This window comes from Drosophila yakuba, chromosome 2L (genome assembly GCF_016746365.2).
Source record: "Drosophila yakuba strain Tai18E2 chromosome 2L, Prin_Dyak_Tai18E2_2.1, whole genome shotgun sequence".
Taxonomy (NCBI): domain Eukaryota; kingdom Metazoa; phylum Arthropoda; class Insecta; order Diptera; family Drosophilidae; genus Drosophila; species Drosophila yakuba.
This window is the reverse complement of record NC_052527.2, coordinates 4,263,890-4,282,079: the sequence shown is the minus strand read 5'-3', so window position 1 is coordinate 4,282,079 and position 18,190 is coordinate 4,263,890. Positions and strand designations below refer to the sequence as shown.

Genomic DNA, 18,190 nt, shown 5'->3' with positions numbered 1-18,190 from the left:
TAAGCCTTATTTACTAGGCATCAAAGCCAAATGCCAAACTTTTCTTTTTATTTCCGTTCGCTAATTAACCGATAATTCTGAAAGTGCGAGAAGGAGACCGCCCACATGAAGCACTTTTATTGGCTTACAAATGGAGAACAACAGATTGGAAATAATTGTTGCCATCGACCGACAATTGGCTAACAGAAATTACAAGCGAGCTTGTAAAGGGGGAAATTACATAGTTGGCTGCCTTATGGATTGACTCCTGTTTTTATTTCTGCGTTTCAATCTATTTTTTTCCGAGATTTTTCCGCTTTTATCCCGGCTGAGACTTCTTGCCGTAAGTGAACTTTTAGTAACTGCTACAAATCTGTGAGCTGGCAGCTAGTTAGCAAAGGCTTATCACACAGACAGGGCTACACAACCATACACAATCAGTCAGACAATCTTCCTGCTGCTTCTCGCATGTGTGAAATGACAGCCATACATCACAGGACACGGGATAGAAGGACGAGTGTGGAGCCGTGGAGAACAGGAGCAGACACTTCATAATGACACCGAACTTGCTGGATACCTGTGTTCCTTCCTGGGAAGTCCTTGAATATACACCCGTACCCTCGTACATCCCACATGGCTATGAATTACATTTACGTAAAGTAAGCTTTGCCAACGTAATCGCAACATGACAACAAGTAATGAGCTTTGACACGCCCACCGCCTTCCCACTTTTGCTCTTGGAAAACCCCCTATCTGCTGTCCTATTCTGGGCATCCGACTTACGGACGATCTACTTAGCATTTCTTTTTACCTAAAACGAAAGCAGGCAAAGGTACTGGGAGAAAATCAATGACCTTCTGGACTTGGACTTTCATTATCAGATAGTCAAATGATTCAATGGGAACATTGGTTTTGTGCATATCTTCATGTGCGATGTTCAGGCCAGATGTTTTCTTAAAAAAAGGATAAATTATTGAAACTTCGACTGTTTTCTTGCAGTGCAGCTTTGCCGTGGGTCCACAGCTATTTCTCATTTTTTGACACCCACACAGGCTGCTCTATCTGGCTGCTTCCGCTTCCCTCCACGTTTCATTCCCACTGAAGGTGTCGGTTAAATCATAGCAAAAGTATCCGCAACTTGACTGAGGAAAAGCAGCGATTGCAGTTGGAGGAAAGCGTGGGATTGGGAGTCGAGACGGGGGCGGGACAGAGACCGAGTTGATAAGCATCTGTGCACTTCATTTTTGCACTTTTCCCAAGTCCTTGGAGCAATTTTATTACAAGCAACTTAAAACCCAACCCTCCCGCATTTCGAACGCCACATTTTGCTCCTGGGCAACTTTGTCACCCATCCTGCTGAATTCCTCCGTATCCTTGCAACGGGCTTTCTTATTTATTTGCAATTGCAATGACAGCGTCGCCATCGTCATCCGGCTCGTCCTGGTATTTATTCAAGTGTGAGCATCGCAGTCCTTCAGCTTCTCCTGGTCCTGCAGCTCCTACTGCTCCAGCCGCTGGATGCGATTTAAACTTCTTACACACACATTTTGAATGGGCCAGTTGCAAAGTGCCAAGTCCATTACCAAGACACTGTCCGTCCGTCCAAGACGAACTGACAGACGGACAGCGAGGATAACACAGCCTGACACTGACTTAACCAGTCTTCAGTCTCAGTTTCCGTTCCTCGGGCCCTTTCCCATGATCCTGCTCCTTGTCAATCGGCATTAAAATCACAAAACAGCCGTGGGAAGAGGTGACAGGTGCACGGTAAGAAAATTGAGTGTTGCTTTGGACTTGTACAAGTAAATAAATATAATGCACATTACTTACTTAGAACAAGAGCTAAGAGAAATTCGCCTATATACGAGTATGATTAATACAAAAGCCATGGCTACCAAATTTCCATATCAATGATGGCCATTTTTTACCGCAGTGCAAGGGGGAGAAAAATATAGATGAACCACCTGCCGTCGTTCCGCTTTTCAAATCCTTTTCTCGCCAAACCGAACTTGATATGAAAGTCTTGAAGTGGCCAACGGCACTCGAAAGAAAAATTGTTGCAGAATTGCAATAACTCACACCGAAGAGAAAATGCCGCAAAAAAAAAAAAAATGAGTAACCGACAAGAGTATCCAAATGATAAATAGCAGCGACTGATAGGTCCCCTGCTTTTCCTGCAATCCGAAACTCTCAGACATTTCCCCGCTCTCCCAACCCTACTACTCAGGTTGACTTTGTGGAACTGGGGAAAATACTCTTCACATGCTCGAAGATTTATGTTGCGCATCAATTGCCTTGAGAACTTCGTTTTGAGCTGGTAATGGGTGGGTAAGTGGGTGGGTAAGTGGTTACCGGCCTGGTGGGACGGTAATGTCTATCTGCGCTCTTAATGCCAGCGTAATTTATGAAATGAAGTATGCATATATCTTGAATGACTTTGACTTTACAAGTGGCTTTGGCTTACAGGGATGTTTGACTTGCAAGTTGACAACTCTTTGATTCGCCTTCGGAAGGGGGGAAACAATCTAACTGCCTCTTTTGCCTTGGATTTCGAAATTAAATTTCATAATTTCTACAATCGTAAGACTCATCATAGCTCCATCCGTGTTATAGTAATCTAGGTATTGTATTGTATACTAAGATCTAAAATGACTGATAGGATACATGTGCCACTTAAGCGCACCCTACGTTTCTCTGGAAACTATTAATTTTCCCCGAAGTTTTCCGTTCGCTGAAGGGGTAATCTCTCAATAAGCTGTTGGGAATCTCTGTCATTTAATCGCTCACCTTTCGCTTCTCACCTGCCGTCAGTCACCTTTCGATGGCTTGCTCTTGAGATTCAGCCAATGACTCAATCTTCAGTGCATCACTCACTCATCGATTTGTCTGTTGCTTGGTGAATTTTCTTAAGCGAATTAAGATCATTTCCAACCAATTGATTTGCTCAAACTGAGATGAGTTCGGAAAACGACTGTGTGCTGGTAGACTGGGGAAATGGGTGCTCGAGTGTGTGCGTACCTTTTTAATTAACATAAAAATCTAATTTGCAGCACTTTGACTTTGATGGCGGCAGCTGCCGGCTCAGTCAGTGGGAGTGTGATGAAAACAGCTTAACCTTATGGCCAACGATGTGTGCCGTTGTGTTCTATAGCCCTCTCTTTCATGCCCCATCGCCCACTCCTTCTCTGTTTCTCTGTCAGCGGCAGCGCTTTTGACATTGGCTTAGACAAGGCCAAAAGCTTACCAAAACCAGGTAGCTACCTGCAGCTGGTCATGATGGCCAATGCTTCTGGCTACGCCGGAACAGTAGCACATCCTCATCCCAGCCACTAAAAAAAAAATTGAGTATACAAAATAAGTTAATATTTGGTATTAATATATAATCAAGTGAAGAATTAGTAAGTGTGTTAGAAACTCTGGTTAAAGTAAAGACTTTGGTCTGGGTTTTACCAAATTGCAGGACTAACACAACTTTTGGGATTTTTCTTCAGTGCTATTTCCTCATCCACATTGTCGTTGCCGTTGTAGGTGTCCTCGGCACATTAGCGACATTTACACGTCGCAGCAATTTCAAACAGCAGCCGACAAGGCTCATTCCCTAGACCCAGGAATCCTTCTCGTGGCCCCCACCTTAACCCCTATAGCACCGCTTTGATATAGCGAACACACCCAGCATGCAGTCAGTCATAATCATTTTCATTGTCAACATTTTGCCGACACATGACAAACAGCAAACGAGAAAAAGTTGTTTTTTTTATTTTTATTTTGTGTGTCATCTTTTTAAGATTGCTCATTAGAAGCAATTAGCTGGGCTAAACAAAAAAAAAAAACGGGAATGTGGATGGGAAAAGTTAGTGCTCATTTTCATTTAAATTGCGTATTTACGGGCATGCAAATTTGATTGCCACTTTCAACAATTTTCACACTTTTCATTTGGGCGAATTATATTTTCAGCAGGTGGAAAAGGGAGAGGGTTAACCAACAACGACAATGACCACTTGTCGTTGGCAAACATTTGCCAAAATGACCGCATTGACCAAATAGAGGCGCAGCCAAAGGAAATAAAATGCTGTATTTTAAATGAAGCAGAAAATCAGGTCGCATCATTATTCGTTTGCGCTGGACTCTTTTGAAAAGTATGCGAGTTTTATAGTAATTAATAAATAAAATATATTACCCAACATATTAACCATTCAGTTTTCACTGGCAATCGATTGTGTTAACTTCGTTTAGCATTCAACTGATGGGCTAATTTTCTGAACAAGTTAGCGTTTTCGGTGGGTTAACCGCTTCTCACGCCGTTTTACCGGCACAATGGTTTTATGTAAATTTAGTCATTTGCCACAACATTCACACACATACACACACACAAATAGCCAGTGGCCATGCCCCCGGGACGAACGTTAGAAACAAGAATTTGCATTTTTATCTCATTAGCTTGTAATGGTTTCAGGTCCTCTAGGTTTTTCCATGTACATATATTTCTGCCTGTTTCGGTTGTTTGTTCTGGAGCTGACAACTTTGCGCTTTCTCCCATTTTTAGTGTGCCATTTCCGGCGGAAAGCCACAAAATAACACCCAAGCCCCTGCACCTGCCATAATTGTTGGGAATGCACTGGATGTGTTGCCATTTTGTTTTGTATTTATTTAATGAAATTTCATGCGAAACATATGTTGCACAGCGCACAGCGCAGCCAAACGAATTCAAAGCAGTATACAATCGTAATTCGTAGCACAACTTCCAGCTGAGTGCTGCACTTGACTTCTAATGGGTTTATTGCGCATTTGTTTGCTTATTGCTGCTGCTCCTGTTTGGTTTCTGGGGTTCAGCAATTGTTTATACTGTATATATGCCATACATTATCCTTCGTGTGCCCTATTCATCGATTCACATTTGGGCTCATAAGCTGGCAATAAACCATTAAATTGATATAAACTTTCAAACAATTAGATTGAAAACCTTTAAATATATTACGTCAGTATCTTATTGGTATCGATTTCCACGTAATTTCTCGCATGTACAATTCCTAACATTACGCACATCTTGTTGAACATTAAAGGTCATCTGACAGTCATTATGTGTCACCTGTGCGCAGCTCTCGCATCGCATTTCTGCCTGAATATTTTAACATAATTGCCATGTAAGCGAAATGTACAACTTTTATTGTTGCTGCGACGGTGGCTTTAGCTCTTTTATATTTTTAGGCCAATTTATTTGGGCCGCCGCCAGTGGCATATGAATATGCGGCATTGTTTACGGGCTTAATTTGCATTTGTCTCCCATTGTACGGTGTCTGGGTTTTTCCCGAGTGCAATGCCCGCTTGGTCTATGATTATTACACCCGATGTACAGATAAACAAACATTTATTCATATTTATGTGTGTTTCACTTGTAGCCATGTACAAGTGCACTTTAAAACACGATATGAAATATCCAGATTTCATTGGCATTTTGAAATTACTGGTTAGAGTGTGCAAACGTATGCAACACAAACTGTAGAACACATATTTCAAAGGGAATTGTTCGCAAATATCTTAATTTCATTTAAAAAAAGCTTTGATTTTTATGGCCATGCCATTAAAAAATGTTTCATTCACATTTTTGGCGAGTGTGGCATTACTGTCGCTTTGGATTCACTTCAGATCGCAGTTTTTGTTGAACTGCGGCGGTTTACATTTTCAATTCGCATGCAATGACTTAATTGTTCATAATTTTGTTATCAGATTAACACAAATTCCGCTTAACGATAATGACTTCATGCAGTTTATGGCCAGTGCGTGCGAAGGATTCGCGGCCAGGACCTCGGCTTAACCATTATCAGCTGCACGACAGTCGCTTTGGCCCCTTTTGGCTCCCACTTTCCTCGGAGGGCCATTGGATTTTATCGCAGGACAACGCTGATTAAATATCAACGTAATTTATTATTCAAATTAAGTTTATCGGCGAACAAAAGGCACCAGCGCTCTATGGGTGGATGGGTGTCCAGTGTGAAAATGTTGAGTTGACGGGCGGTTTTTGCTCTTCAATGGGAGCATGGATATGTTGTATAATAAATTTCATAGGTATGTCGTGTGGGTGTGTGCCAAATTGACATATCGCTTTCATCCAAACTCACGCACACCTACTCGCTCACTTGCCGTGGGCAAACAAATTAGCCGGAATACACGCCAAAACACACACACACTCTACGCACACACATACAAATGCGAGTTTTGCCGCTCAACGGGTTTTATCAAAAATGCATTTGTCATTATAAATGCAACGTGGTCGCCTGCACTCAATGTGCTTGGCTCACTCTTCTAGGCCAATTTGATTTGTGGGTGAATTAAATAAGCCATTCATTATGCCAAACACTTTCGATGGGTCTTTTAATCAAAATTAATTCTCCAATTAAACTGAAGGCCTCGACTGGCCGTAAAATCTGGCAGTTGCTTGTCAATCGCTATCAATCAAACTAAGAAAAATATTAATAATATTATGAATAATATTATTATCCAAACAGAGTTTCAATCTGCTATCCTGTGAAAATATATTATATTTTCAATTGATATTACAAGGCTTTAATTGTTTATTTTTATGTATGATCCTTGCCTTCAACTATTTTCATTTAATCTGTGGGCAGAACTTAATTTTTGAAGAGTATCGGTGCGGCCGGCAATTACCGAACTTGTTTGGCAAGTTGTTTAATTTTCAATTATAAATTCATATAAATTCAATGGTGGATACCACTCGACCACGCCCCTCAGCGCCTTTTACCCCTGTCACGCCCCCTGACCTGGGGCGTTCGACAATGGGCGCCTTAATGGAGGAGTGGCCATTATGTTGCTAAAGCCGGCATGGCTAGATTTGTGTGGCACGGTCAAAACGTGTTCAATAATTTTGTCAATAAAATGTCAGAGTGGGCACGAAAAAAAGTAGGTGGCCACTGAGTTTGCCACAAAAAATGGACTGTTTTATATATTTCTCCTCTGCGCACTTTTCTTTCCTTTTTTTTTTGGTTGTCTTTTTTAGGCCTATTCGTGTGGCCTACAAATCGTCCCCTGAATGCGGTTAAAACTGTCAGGCCATAAGTTTACACAGGTTGAGGTGTGCTTTCTCTTTTGCTCGTTTTTTTTTTATCGAGGTTCTCCCGCTCGCACATTAAACTCATTGTGTTTATGGCATAAATTTGCATGTTTTGCACGTAAATTTTTCAATTTGAATGGGCGCTTTCGATCCTTTTGACCGAGGGTCCTGTGCCCGGTACATGGGCCTTTTGTGTTTGCTGGGATATTGTTGGGGGATGTTGAACAAAATTTAAAGCTAAATAAAGCTATCACCGTGTGGGAGATCGTATCGTATCGACCTAAAAGGGTTCATATTTTAAGGCGTTTGAGGTGTAGTTGGTACTTTGAATTGAGTTAACGGTAATACCTGGGACTTTAAGTTTTGAGTCTTGTGATTAATATAAAATTGATAATGCCTTCTAGCTGTATAGTTTGTAAAATCACTTCAATTGTAACATTAACTCCCATGAAGTCTATCTTGTAAGGTGAGAAACTCAATTAATATTCCCTAACATAACACATAGTTTGCAGAGTGTTTAGTGTTCTTAAATTTTCTGCCAGCGTAGTAAGCATTTATGGTTTTTTATTTGTTAACGCTACAATTAAGTGTTTACACATTTTCGCCATGTTTTTGGTCGGCTCAGCCTGCGTCCTTGCCAACGGAGGCCTTAGTTTTGGTTATGTTGTCCGGAAGGATATCGGGTGTGTGAGTGTGTGTGTGTTGACCTGGGCATGTGTATAAGTGTCAAAGGCATGTGTTTAGCATGCCTCATTTGAGCGCAAATACACCTGCAGCCATCAATTATGCAAAGAGCTAGTTCCGATGTCCGTCCATCGCTCCAACCGTCTTCTATCGTGTTGCCAGGTCAAAATCATCAGAGGCGTCTCCGGCTACGTTTACGGCTTGGTTTACGGCTGTAGCTTTGAATATTGGCTTGGGGCTTTCCGGATAGAAGAACATTCACACTTCTAAAATTTACGAATATATTGAAATATCCAGAAGAAAACTGGATTTTAGAGTGGACAAGTGGTCTAAAAATAGTCAAAAAATGCAGTAGGTAAAACAAAAGGTTGGGTAAAAATAAAAATCAATTAAGCCAAAGGTGAAACTAGTAAAGTTCTGAGATTCAAAGTTGGAGCACCAGGATGAAACTAATGGGTGAATTTTGTCTAATAACATCCACTTTTTTCCGGTGTAGTTAGCCGTCAGGTAGGCGGCACATTCAGCGCCATCGTTAGTCTTGCCTCTTTCCACGACCCAGATTCCCGCAAACCCAAACTTCCATTCAGCCATTCAACCAGCAAGTCAGCCAGTCGCCATCTAGCTAAATTAATTTATTGGCCTTCCTCGCAAAGACCTATACCAGCAGCAGTTTGCATAATCATCGCACACACACTCTCGCACGAAATTGGACAGCTTATAAAATATTTATTCAAACTGCAAGTTACCCCACAACACTTGCTAAAGTCTAAATTGCAGATTGTCCGACCATGTTCATATATCCTTTGATAGAAAGTCAATTTGTTTGACCACCAACAAGGTTAGTGGAGTGGAAATGCAGAGTGTGATTTTGAGAAGAAGGGGGATCCCTAGCAGGAAACGAGAAATTTATACAATTTTGGTTAATAATAATTAGTTTGTCAATGAACAACATACTCGTACAACTGTGCGTGGTAAGGTCTCTGCTTCAGTTTAAAAACCCTCTTCTGAACTCTGATCTACGCCTACGCCGATGTGTTGAACCTGCCAAACGCACATAAAGTTCATGGCAAAGGTCATTAAAAATCGTTTAACGGAAACTAAAGTTTAATTACAAGCACGCCCAATTTGCCACGCCTCCACCCGAAAACGTTGCCTAATTGGGGGTTAACAATTTGTAAAACTTATCGAACTATGAGCAAGGACAACGCCCAGCTCATCAATTATGCTGCTCAAGTGCTTTGTGTGATTCTCCTTATAATATATACATGCAGTTGCAAAGGGTATAAAGGCCGAGGGTCAAGGGATTATGGGCTGAAAAGTGTTTGGTGTCCTTAAAGAGAAAGATGTTACCTCGATTCCTGACCGCCTCCTATCCGATGGAACGCCATTATTTTATGGTGCCAAAGTTTGCATTAACGCTGATTGGCTTCTATCCCGAACAGAAGCGAACTGTTTTAGTGAAACTGTGGAGTTTCTTCAACTTTTTCATCCTCACCTACGGCTGTTATGCAGAGGCTTACTATGGCATACACTACATACCGATTAATATAGCCACTGCATTGGATGCCCTTTGTCCCGTGGCCTCCAGCATTTTGTCCTTGGTCAAAATGGTCGCTATTTGGTGGTACCAAGATGAATTAAGGAGCTTAATACAGCGGGTGAGATTTTTAACAGAGCAACAGAAGTCCAAGAGGAAGCTGGGCTATAAGAAGAGGTTCTATACACTGGCAACTCGTCTGACTTTCTTGCTATTATGCTGTGGATTTTGCACCAGTACTTCCTATTCCGTCAGGCATTTGATAGATAATATCCTGAGACGCGCCCATGGCAAGGACTGGATCTACGAGACTCCTTTCAAGATGATGTAAGGTGCAGTACAATCCAATGACATTATCTAAGCAAGCACTTCTTTAGATTTCCCGATCCTCTGCTGCGTCTGCCACTCTATCCCATCACCTACCTCCTCGTGCATTGGCATGGTTACATTACAGTGGTTTGTTTTGTCGGCGCAGATGGTTTCTTCTTGGGGTTCTGTTTATACTTCACTGTTTTGCTGCTCTGTCTGCAGGATGATGTCGTTGATTTACTAGAGGTTAAAAACATCGAGGAGAGTCCCTCCGCAGCGGAGGAAGCTCGGATAGTTCGGGAAATGGAACATTTGGTGGACCGACACAATGAGGTAGCCGAGCTGACAGAAAGATTGTCTGGTGTTATGGTAGAAATAACACTGGCCCACTTTGTTACATCAAGCTTAATAATCGGAACCAGCGTGGTGGATATTTTATTAGTGGGTATTTGCCTAAGTACCAATCATTTCAATATACATTTTTAAATCGCAGTTTTCTGGCCTGGGAATCATTGTGTATGTGGTCTACACTTGTGCCGTGGGCGTGGAAATATTACTATACTGTCTGGGAGGTTCTCATATTATGGAAGCGGTATATTGATAAAAAGCAGCTTTAACTATTTATTAAATTCATTGCATTTCTCAGTGTTCCAATCTAGCGCGCTCCACATTTTCCAGCCACTGGTATGGACACAGTGTTCGAGTCCAAAAGATGACCCTTTTAATGGTAGCTCGTGCTCAACGAGTACTGACAATTAAAATTCCTTTCTTTTCCCCATCATTAGAGACTCTAACTTCGGTAAGCTTATGCGAAAATGTTATGGTACAGACACGTCTTAATTTTGTTGAGATCTTCTAGATTTTACGTTTTACTGGATCGCTGATTGCTCTGGCAAAGTCGGTTATATAGAGGATTTAATAGTTTCCTGTTCTCTTCTCATTTGGAATTAAAATAAATGAATTATAGCAGTTGCAAAGAACTATATATCTGGAGTTTATTACGAAATGAGAATAACTATAATGCTTTCGTTTATCAAAAGATGTCGGGGAAAAGGTGAAAATATGAAACTATTTAACCAAAAGTTTTACAATTTACAAAGGGATCGAAGGTCCAATTTACTTTGCCTTCATTCATTTGCGAACCTTTCTGCACCTGATTTGCATCTTCTGGTTGAATATATCCTGCATTGTTTTTCCGTACTCTTTCTGTCTGCGTGTGCGTTAATTCGAATATCCTTTACAACAATTTCGGTTTTCTTTTCATTTTCTTTGGTGCCGCCACCATTGACCCCTGATTGTTGTTGTCGAATTAAAGCTGCACTGTTGTTAAACACTTCCTTGGATGTCCTTCTGCTTTTCAGCTGCTCCTGCAAATTGCTTTCTTTGCCGTTGCTCATCACGTCCTACCCGCAACCACCCCGTCCCCCTCACACCACCATCCTGTTTGGCACTTTCCTCTTGGCCATTCCACTTGGCCATTTTCAGTTGCACGCTTTCCAACTGCAGTTCATTTCCATACCTCATACACTGAAGGAAATTGGTTCACTTGGCATTAAACAAATATAATGTTTTGAATCATTCGTTTTATAATTATGTATATTTATTTAAATGCACTTTGGTTGTATTTATTTTATTGGATCAAACGTTGCTTATTACAAGGGAATAAAGTCAAAAGATGTAAAAATGCTCGTGATTAAATGGCGATGACAGAAGTGATACTTTTCTCAGAGTGCACACACCCACGTGCACCTTAATGACATCCGGTCTGCGTCTGTGTGGGTAGGGTACTTCATATCCTTGACGCAGTTGTTGATTTCCCCGCTCTGCCCCTTTGAAGACAACCTCTTCAATGAGTGGATGTTGTGTGTTTTTTGGGGTTCCTCTCGGCTGATTTTTGTGTTTTATTTTTCTGTCTGCTTTTTTTTATCTCACCCATTGTTCATGCACAAATTCTTGCCATACTTCGCCCCCTTAATGTTGTAGTCCTTGAAATCCTTTACACGCACATGAGCGGGCCTATCTGTCTGTCTGCCAGTCTTTGTTTCTTTTGCCATTTGTTTGTTTATTTGCGCTGGCGCCTTCTTTTGTGAAAAGTGCTTTTGCTTGTAATGTGTTCGACTTCAGAGTTTGGAACCCCTTTTATTATTCATTTGTCGTTCCAACTCTAGTCATTATGGCCTCAGTTCTTTAGACTCGATCTTTTAGTATTACTGGTTTGGAATGAGTTCTAGTCGCTATAATTAAAACAAAAAAACCAACTAGTTAAAATACCAATTAAATCCCAAATATTAGAAGCCGATTTGTTTTCAATTGGTCAGATTTTTAATTATTTAATATGTGCCGAGCTAATGCGAATTAATGAGTATTTTTGGTTCTTGCTGTGGACGAAACCATCCACTACTTGATGCTTTCTTCGCTCTTTTTGGAGCTCTGCTCTGTGTTCATTTTGCCTTTCTTGTGTTTCACATCATATTGCTAGCTGGGGCTTGTTGCTTGTTATTTTTATTTCGTTTCCATTCAGTCAGAGCTCAGGACTTGTTATGCCCCCCCCCAGCCCACTCCCACCAAAAAGCACCGCCCACAACCCCTTCGTCCTTTCGTCCCCCTCCTCCAACAACCAGCCGCTTGTTAATGTTGTTCGTTTTCACATTTTTATGTGCATTTTGTGTGTGTGTATGTATGTGTGTGTGTGCGCGGTGAATTCGACTCATACATCCGCATTTGCTACGCAATTTTTGCACTCAAGTTTACCTACTTTTTATGGTAAACACCCAAGGTTGCTTGTTTATTCTAGCAAAAATGTATTTAGGTGAGCTTAACTACATGTGGATGAGTGCGACGGGAGTGGGAGTGCCTGTGGAAGTGGCAGTGGGAGTGGATGTGCAAACGGGTGACTAAGGTCACCAACTGGGGGTCACCTCCAGAGCGTTACTCCAAAAAGGAGAAAGTTAAATAAATACTTCAGCTCGCTCTCTGTGGCTTATCGCAAATACATTTCTGTTGGCCTTCAATAATTATTTTGCGGGGAAAATTTGCAGTGCGGATTAAGGAAGCCAAATAGTTCGTTATGGTAAGCGTGTAAGCCTTATTATAAATAAATTAATACACACACACACGATGGGGACAGAAAATAGGTATGTGCGAGTGTGAATAATTAAATGTGTGACAAACATGCATAATGCAGCGGCGAATAAAAATATAATATAAAGGACTCTGCACATGAATTTCAATTGGAATATATGCTTTTTCAAAAAGGGAGTATTCATACAGAAAACACAATTAATTTGGTAGCTTATTAACATATTAAGAGGCCAGATTCGGCACATTTATTAAAATAAAAATTTTCACGTTTTATATTAAGCATGTGTATTGACAGATAGCAAATTTAATTTATTTCTTTTAATAAAATAAATGTGGAAAATATAATTATTTCAATTGAATTAAACAGTACCGCCATTTTATAAAATATAGCTAAAAATAGAGCTTTATTTAGTAATTTAGGATGATGGCTTTCTTTAACCTTTAACCTTGTAGCTGTTGTTGGGCCTGCCCTGTTGTTGTTGTTGATGTCAACTAGGGCGAAATAATTTTTAATGTCATTTTTACCCACACGACTAATTAAATTTCGAGTTTTATGCGCCCGACAGGCCAAGTGAAATGTACATAAAGCAAGGAGCTTGGCAGCGAATTAACAAAAACAAACACGACCAACTGTGAAATGGTGACCCCAACAAACGCAGTATTTTCCGAGGGCCGAAAGGAGGCGTGGAAAATCCGAGGGGATGCTATGAAAAGCTATGAAGGAATGCGCCAGCATCGCCACATGAGTAAAATTTTAAGCAGACGCCAAAGTCTTTGGGCCATATTCTTCGTACCAGAGGACAAGACACGTTCGCTAGCAAAAGAAAAAAAATGTTAAAATAGAAAGGGGTTGGGGAAAATCGCGAGGGCGCGGTGGGGATCCATTAAAATTCCGTTGGGGCATTGCAAAATAAATCCACTTGCAAGTGGTATAAAACAAAACAACGACAGCACTCAGTTGAGAAGCCGAAGAAATCGGCGTTGTGAACGAGGGGGAAAAAAGCATAAAACTCGTCATCGTCAGCGTTTTTTTTCCTTCGACGGCGTCAAATGCCAAACGCATGTGATTCCTGCAGTCCTAGAATTCCGAAAACAACAGTAGCAAGCCTTCTAACATTTTTGGCACTTGAAGAAAAGCAGGAATATTTAATAAATATAATTTTTAACATATAACATATGATTTGAAATTAAATTTACTGAACACATTACAGTTGCTTATGGATAGCAGGCTCCACTTATTACTTACATTTTACAAATTTTTTCTCAGTGCCCGTAAGCACACATACGTCGACGCGGTTTCGTCCTTGTATGATATGTGAAATGGCAAACAAATATTTTTTTGATGTACGGCCTAAAAGTATGCATTGAAATTAAACACGCGGCAAGGGACACCAAAAAAAAAACGTTTGCCAGTATTGATTGTTGGCACGGAGGAGAGGAAAGAGGCTTTTCGCTGGTGTTTTCAGGGAGGCGGATGATTTTAGGCGTGTGGTATTTTGAAAGGCTCGAAATTAGCACCATATCCTTGTTGTTTAAAGCGAGACACGAGGCGGCATCAGGAAATTACAGATGCCGTAAAGTGGAATAAGTTGGGGATGGCAAGTCAAGTGAATTGAAATGGTAATGATACATGACAATGTCTCGCAGATAGCGACACGAATGGATATGGAAGCAATGACAATCTTTCGCTTTTGATGTCTGAAAGCTATGGGGGGAAAGTGCCAGAGGATCCCTTTAAGTGCGAGGCACTTTTGCGGTTATTGCAGCAAATGTTTATCTTATCTGTATTTGCTAACAAGTATATCATTTAATTTAGTAGTCAAATTGGGATCTTGGCACTCGTTAGTTAATGGGTAGCGTAGGGTAAAGATACTCTTGGTGGATATTTATATTTCTTAATAAAGTCTTTAAATATAAGAAAATGCAAATAGCCAGCATTTCCTTTCCACATTCTTGAGACTGTAGCTCTCCTTTTATCTGCCCATAAGAGTTGTCTGAAATGTTTTGCCCACAGTTTTTATCACGCATACGCCTAGTTGAGCGCCTAAAAGACTCAGTCGCAATTAGAGACAACCAGCGACCGTCTACCCCTCTACTTCCACACCCCTATCCTTCGGCAGACCCTCCGCTACTTTCGCTGTTTTCCTCCGCGCAGCACATAATCTGCATACAAATGCGTTGATTTGCCTAATCGACGCCTATTTGTTTGGACCAAGAAAACAGCAAAAAAAACAAGAGTGAACGCTATAGTCGAGTTCCCCGACTATCTGATACCCGTTACTCAGCTAGTGGAAGGGAGAAGGAGAGTCTTAAACACAGTTTTTGGCGGTTTGTAGGCGTTATAGTGGGCGTGGCAGAAAGTTTTTTGGCAAATCAATAGAAATTTACAAGACTATTACAAAAATGAAAAAATATCAAAACATTTTTCAAAAGTGTGGGAGTAGCAGCTTTGGGCGGTTTGTGGGCGTTAGAGTGGGCGTGGCAAAAAGTTTTTTTGCAAATAGATAGAAATTTACAAGACCAATACAAAAATGAAAAAATTTCAAAACATTTTTCAAAAGTGTGGGCGTAGCAGCTTTGGGCGGTTTGTGGGCGTTAGAGTGGGCGTGGCAAAAAGTTTTTTAGCAAATCGATAGAAATTTACAAGACCAATACAAAAATGAAAAAATATCAAAACATTTTTCAAAAGTGTGGGCGTGGCAGTTTTGGGCGGTTTGTGGGCGTTAGAGTGGGCGTGGCAACATGAATCGACAAACTTGCGCTGCGTCTATGTCTCTGGAGTCTGTATGCTTAATCTCAACTTTCTAGCTTTTGTAGTTCCTGAGATCACAGCGTTCATACGGACGGACAGACAGACGGACAGACGGACAGACGGACAGACGGACATGGTCATATCGACTCGGCTATTGGTCCTGATCAAGAATATATATACTTTATATGGTCGGAAACCCTTCCTTCTGCCTGTTACATACTTTTCAACGAATCTAGTATACCCTTTTACTCTACGAGTAACGGGTATAAAAACCTAAAAAATAAAGACACTGACTATTGTGGATGGCGAAAGTTTCCCCAAGAAAAGGGGGGCGAATGAGAGAAATGGAGGCGCGGCAAATAAACCGACGTTTAATTTTTGAAGAGCGCGAGCGTGTTGCACGCATTAAAATTAAAAGCGAAGACGAGCACGCCTTCATTTCCCCGCCCCATTTCCACTTTTCCTGCCGTACGTGCTGGTGAGTCCGGAAAATTCAAGAGAGGTTCTGGAAAATGGGAACGGAAGTTGCCTTTGACTATGTTTTGCATTTGCATGCAAATGTTTTTTCATTGGCATTTTCACTTTCGTGTAGGAACCACGCCCGCTCACAAAAAAACGGGGTGGGTAATCTTTTTATAACATTTTTGGAAAACGTCAAAATCAATTGTCAACTAAAACACGTAAGCTTTGGAATTTATTTAAGCTCTACATTTTCACAGCAGCTCGAAAGCAACTCTTTGTCTGTGTCTCTCAGCTTCCTCGGCTAAACGCCGCTTGGGGAGCCGATTTCCTTTGCGTCCTGGCATTTGCGCATTTCCGCTTCCGGCCACTGGTTCGCCTACTTCCGCCGCAAGGCTCAAATCGTGGTAATTCTCGAATTTGTTGCTGCCACAAAATTATGACTGCGACTCGAGGCGGTAATTACTGTATTATAAATGAGGGCGTGAATGATAAATTTGCGGATGGAGCGCCGGTTGAGGTGCTGATTGAGGAGGCGTAAGTCGAAGCAAATATTTCGACCCCTAAGTAGAACTTGATTAAATGGAAATACATTAGAATTCGGCATGAAAGCGGAATATAATATATTATATTTTGATTTAATAGGACAACTGTTATTCATATTTAAGCATTAGAAAGCCTTTCTAATTTTAACCTATTACCACATCATATATTTAAAGTCTTTCCCTCGGCACTCGCCAACCAACTTCGCCATATCCTGTCATATACACGGCTGATAATCGAATCCGACTTTTCAACACCCAAGCGAATTATGGAGTTCACGTGAGAGGGCGTCGAAAGGATGGGAAAATGAAAGCGGGCAATTTATTGGACCTGAAATGGCGGGAGAACGCAAGGGGCTGGGGATGAAATCAGCTCAGCAGCTCAGCAATTGCAATTAAAACATGCACATGGCATTAATTTAGAGGATGCGACACCTGAGGGCAGCTCACTCGAACATAAATCCTCCGAGAGAATGCGGTGCGGGGGATGCGGACGAGTGGTCAGCTAACCAAAAATGGCCACGACACGATGGCTGAAGCGATAATTTGCAATTATGTGGGGAGGTTACCCGAAAAAAAAGTGCAGGGGGAGTGGAAAAACAACAAGTGGAAAAGTGGTTTAAATAAATTGCAGCAGAGCAGAGATCACAGTGGTAAAATGTGGGGGAGCGGAAGTACACTGAGGAAAATGTAATGATTTTAAACGTATTGGGTGTTGATGAATGGCTTATTAGTTTATAAAGAGAGGACGGCGAAAGGGGAAGCTAGATGCTAAATATTACGTATACGCAGTGTGGCTGTATCAATTTATTCCAGTTCATAATGTATTATTGAACTTCTTGAAAACGTGATACATTCCAGCAAAGTTGGTTACTTTATTGCAGTGTGTTTTGTGGCAGGCATGTGCAGTGCTTTGTTGCTGTTGCTGCATCGTTTGCGGCCTGTTGGCAGCCAACAAATCTCTTTTGGCGCGGTCCTTGGTCCTGCTGCTGCTGCTGCTGCTGCTCCTGGACATGCTCCTGATCCTGCCCTTTAGGGCCCTTGTCCTGTGGCTCCTTCACTTGCCGCCGAGCTCGGGCTCTTCATCGCTTGTCGGCTGAGTGACCTCTTGGTCTTTCGCCTCTTTAACCGGTTTGGCCGTTGCCGCCGCCATTACGTTAAATATTTTATGAACCATTAAAAGTTTTTGCAAATTTTATGGCCGCTTTGCATACACACACATATAAAAATAAAAACGCAAACAAAACGAAAAAGGGAAAAGAACAGCGGAGCAAGTGCTGTTTTTGTTGTAGCGTGAAGCGGCAAGCTGGCGGCTGCCACGCCCCCTCTCCCCACAACCATTTGGGGCCCCTTTTCAAAGCGTGTTAGTATGTCACGACTTGTGCAAATGACTGGGCCATCAGAGAGTGCCAACGGAGCCCATAAAATATCCCCATCATGCTACTCCAGCACTTTCAATTTGACAACAAAGCCCCGCCAAAAGCGCAAAAAAAAAGAAAATATTTCAGTCTGCTGCCAAAAGCGAGACAAAAACGAGCAAAAAAATTATTGCGGAAGCTGTCGATGCCATTGTGACATTGTCAAAGGCAATAACGCATCCAGAAACAGTCATCACAATTGCTCAGTTGGCTCGCAACACAGCAAAGAGTCTTCGCTTTAAAGTCTCGCATTTCTGAAGAAAATAATTCCGATAATGGGAAAATACAAATTAATAATAATTGTGCCTGGAAATGGTTCAAAAAAAAAAAAGAAATATAATGCCATTAGGTTGGGGGTGACCT

At 41.4% G+C, this 18,190-nt stretch overlaps 1 protein-coding gene and 1 long non-coding RNA gene across 2 annotated transcripts; both read left to right on the top strand.

The window, feature by feature from the left end:
- Positions 1–9,055: 9,055 nt before the first annotated feature.
- On the top strand, positions 9,056–10,485 carry LOC6526797 (odorant receptor 24a). The gene is made up of 5 exons (XM_002087863.2): positions 9,056–9,593; positions 9,644–10,016; positions 10,069–10,167; positions 10,222–10,374; positions 10,435–10,485. The coding sequence occupies exons 1-5, from the start codon at positions 9,073–9,075 to the stop codon at positions 10,483–10,485; spliced, it is 1,197 nt and encodes a 398-aa protein (XP_002087899.1). The 5' UTR covers positions 9,056–9,072.
- Positions 10,486–16,010: 5,525 nt separating this feature from the next.
- Positions 16,011–17,052, top strand: LOC120320771. The gene is made up of 2 exons (XR_005560313.2): positions 16,011–16,088; positions 16,163–17,052. It is a non-coding gene; the product is annotated as an uncharacterized LOC120320771 (long non-coding RNA).
- The last annotated feature ends 1,138 nt before the right edge of the window (positions 17,053–18,190 follow it).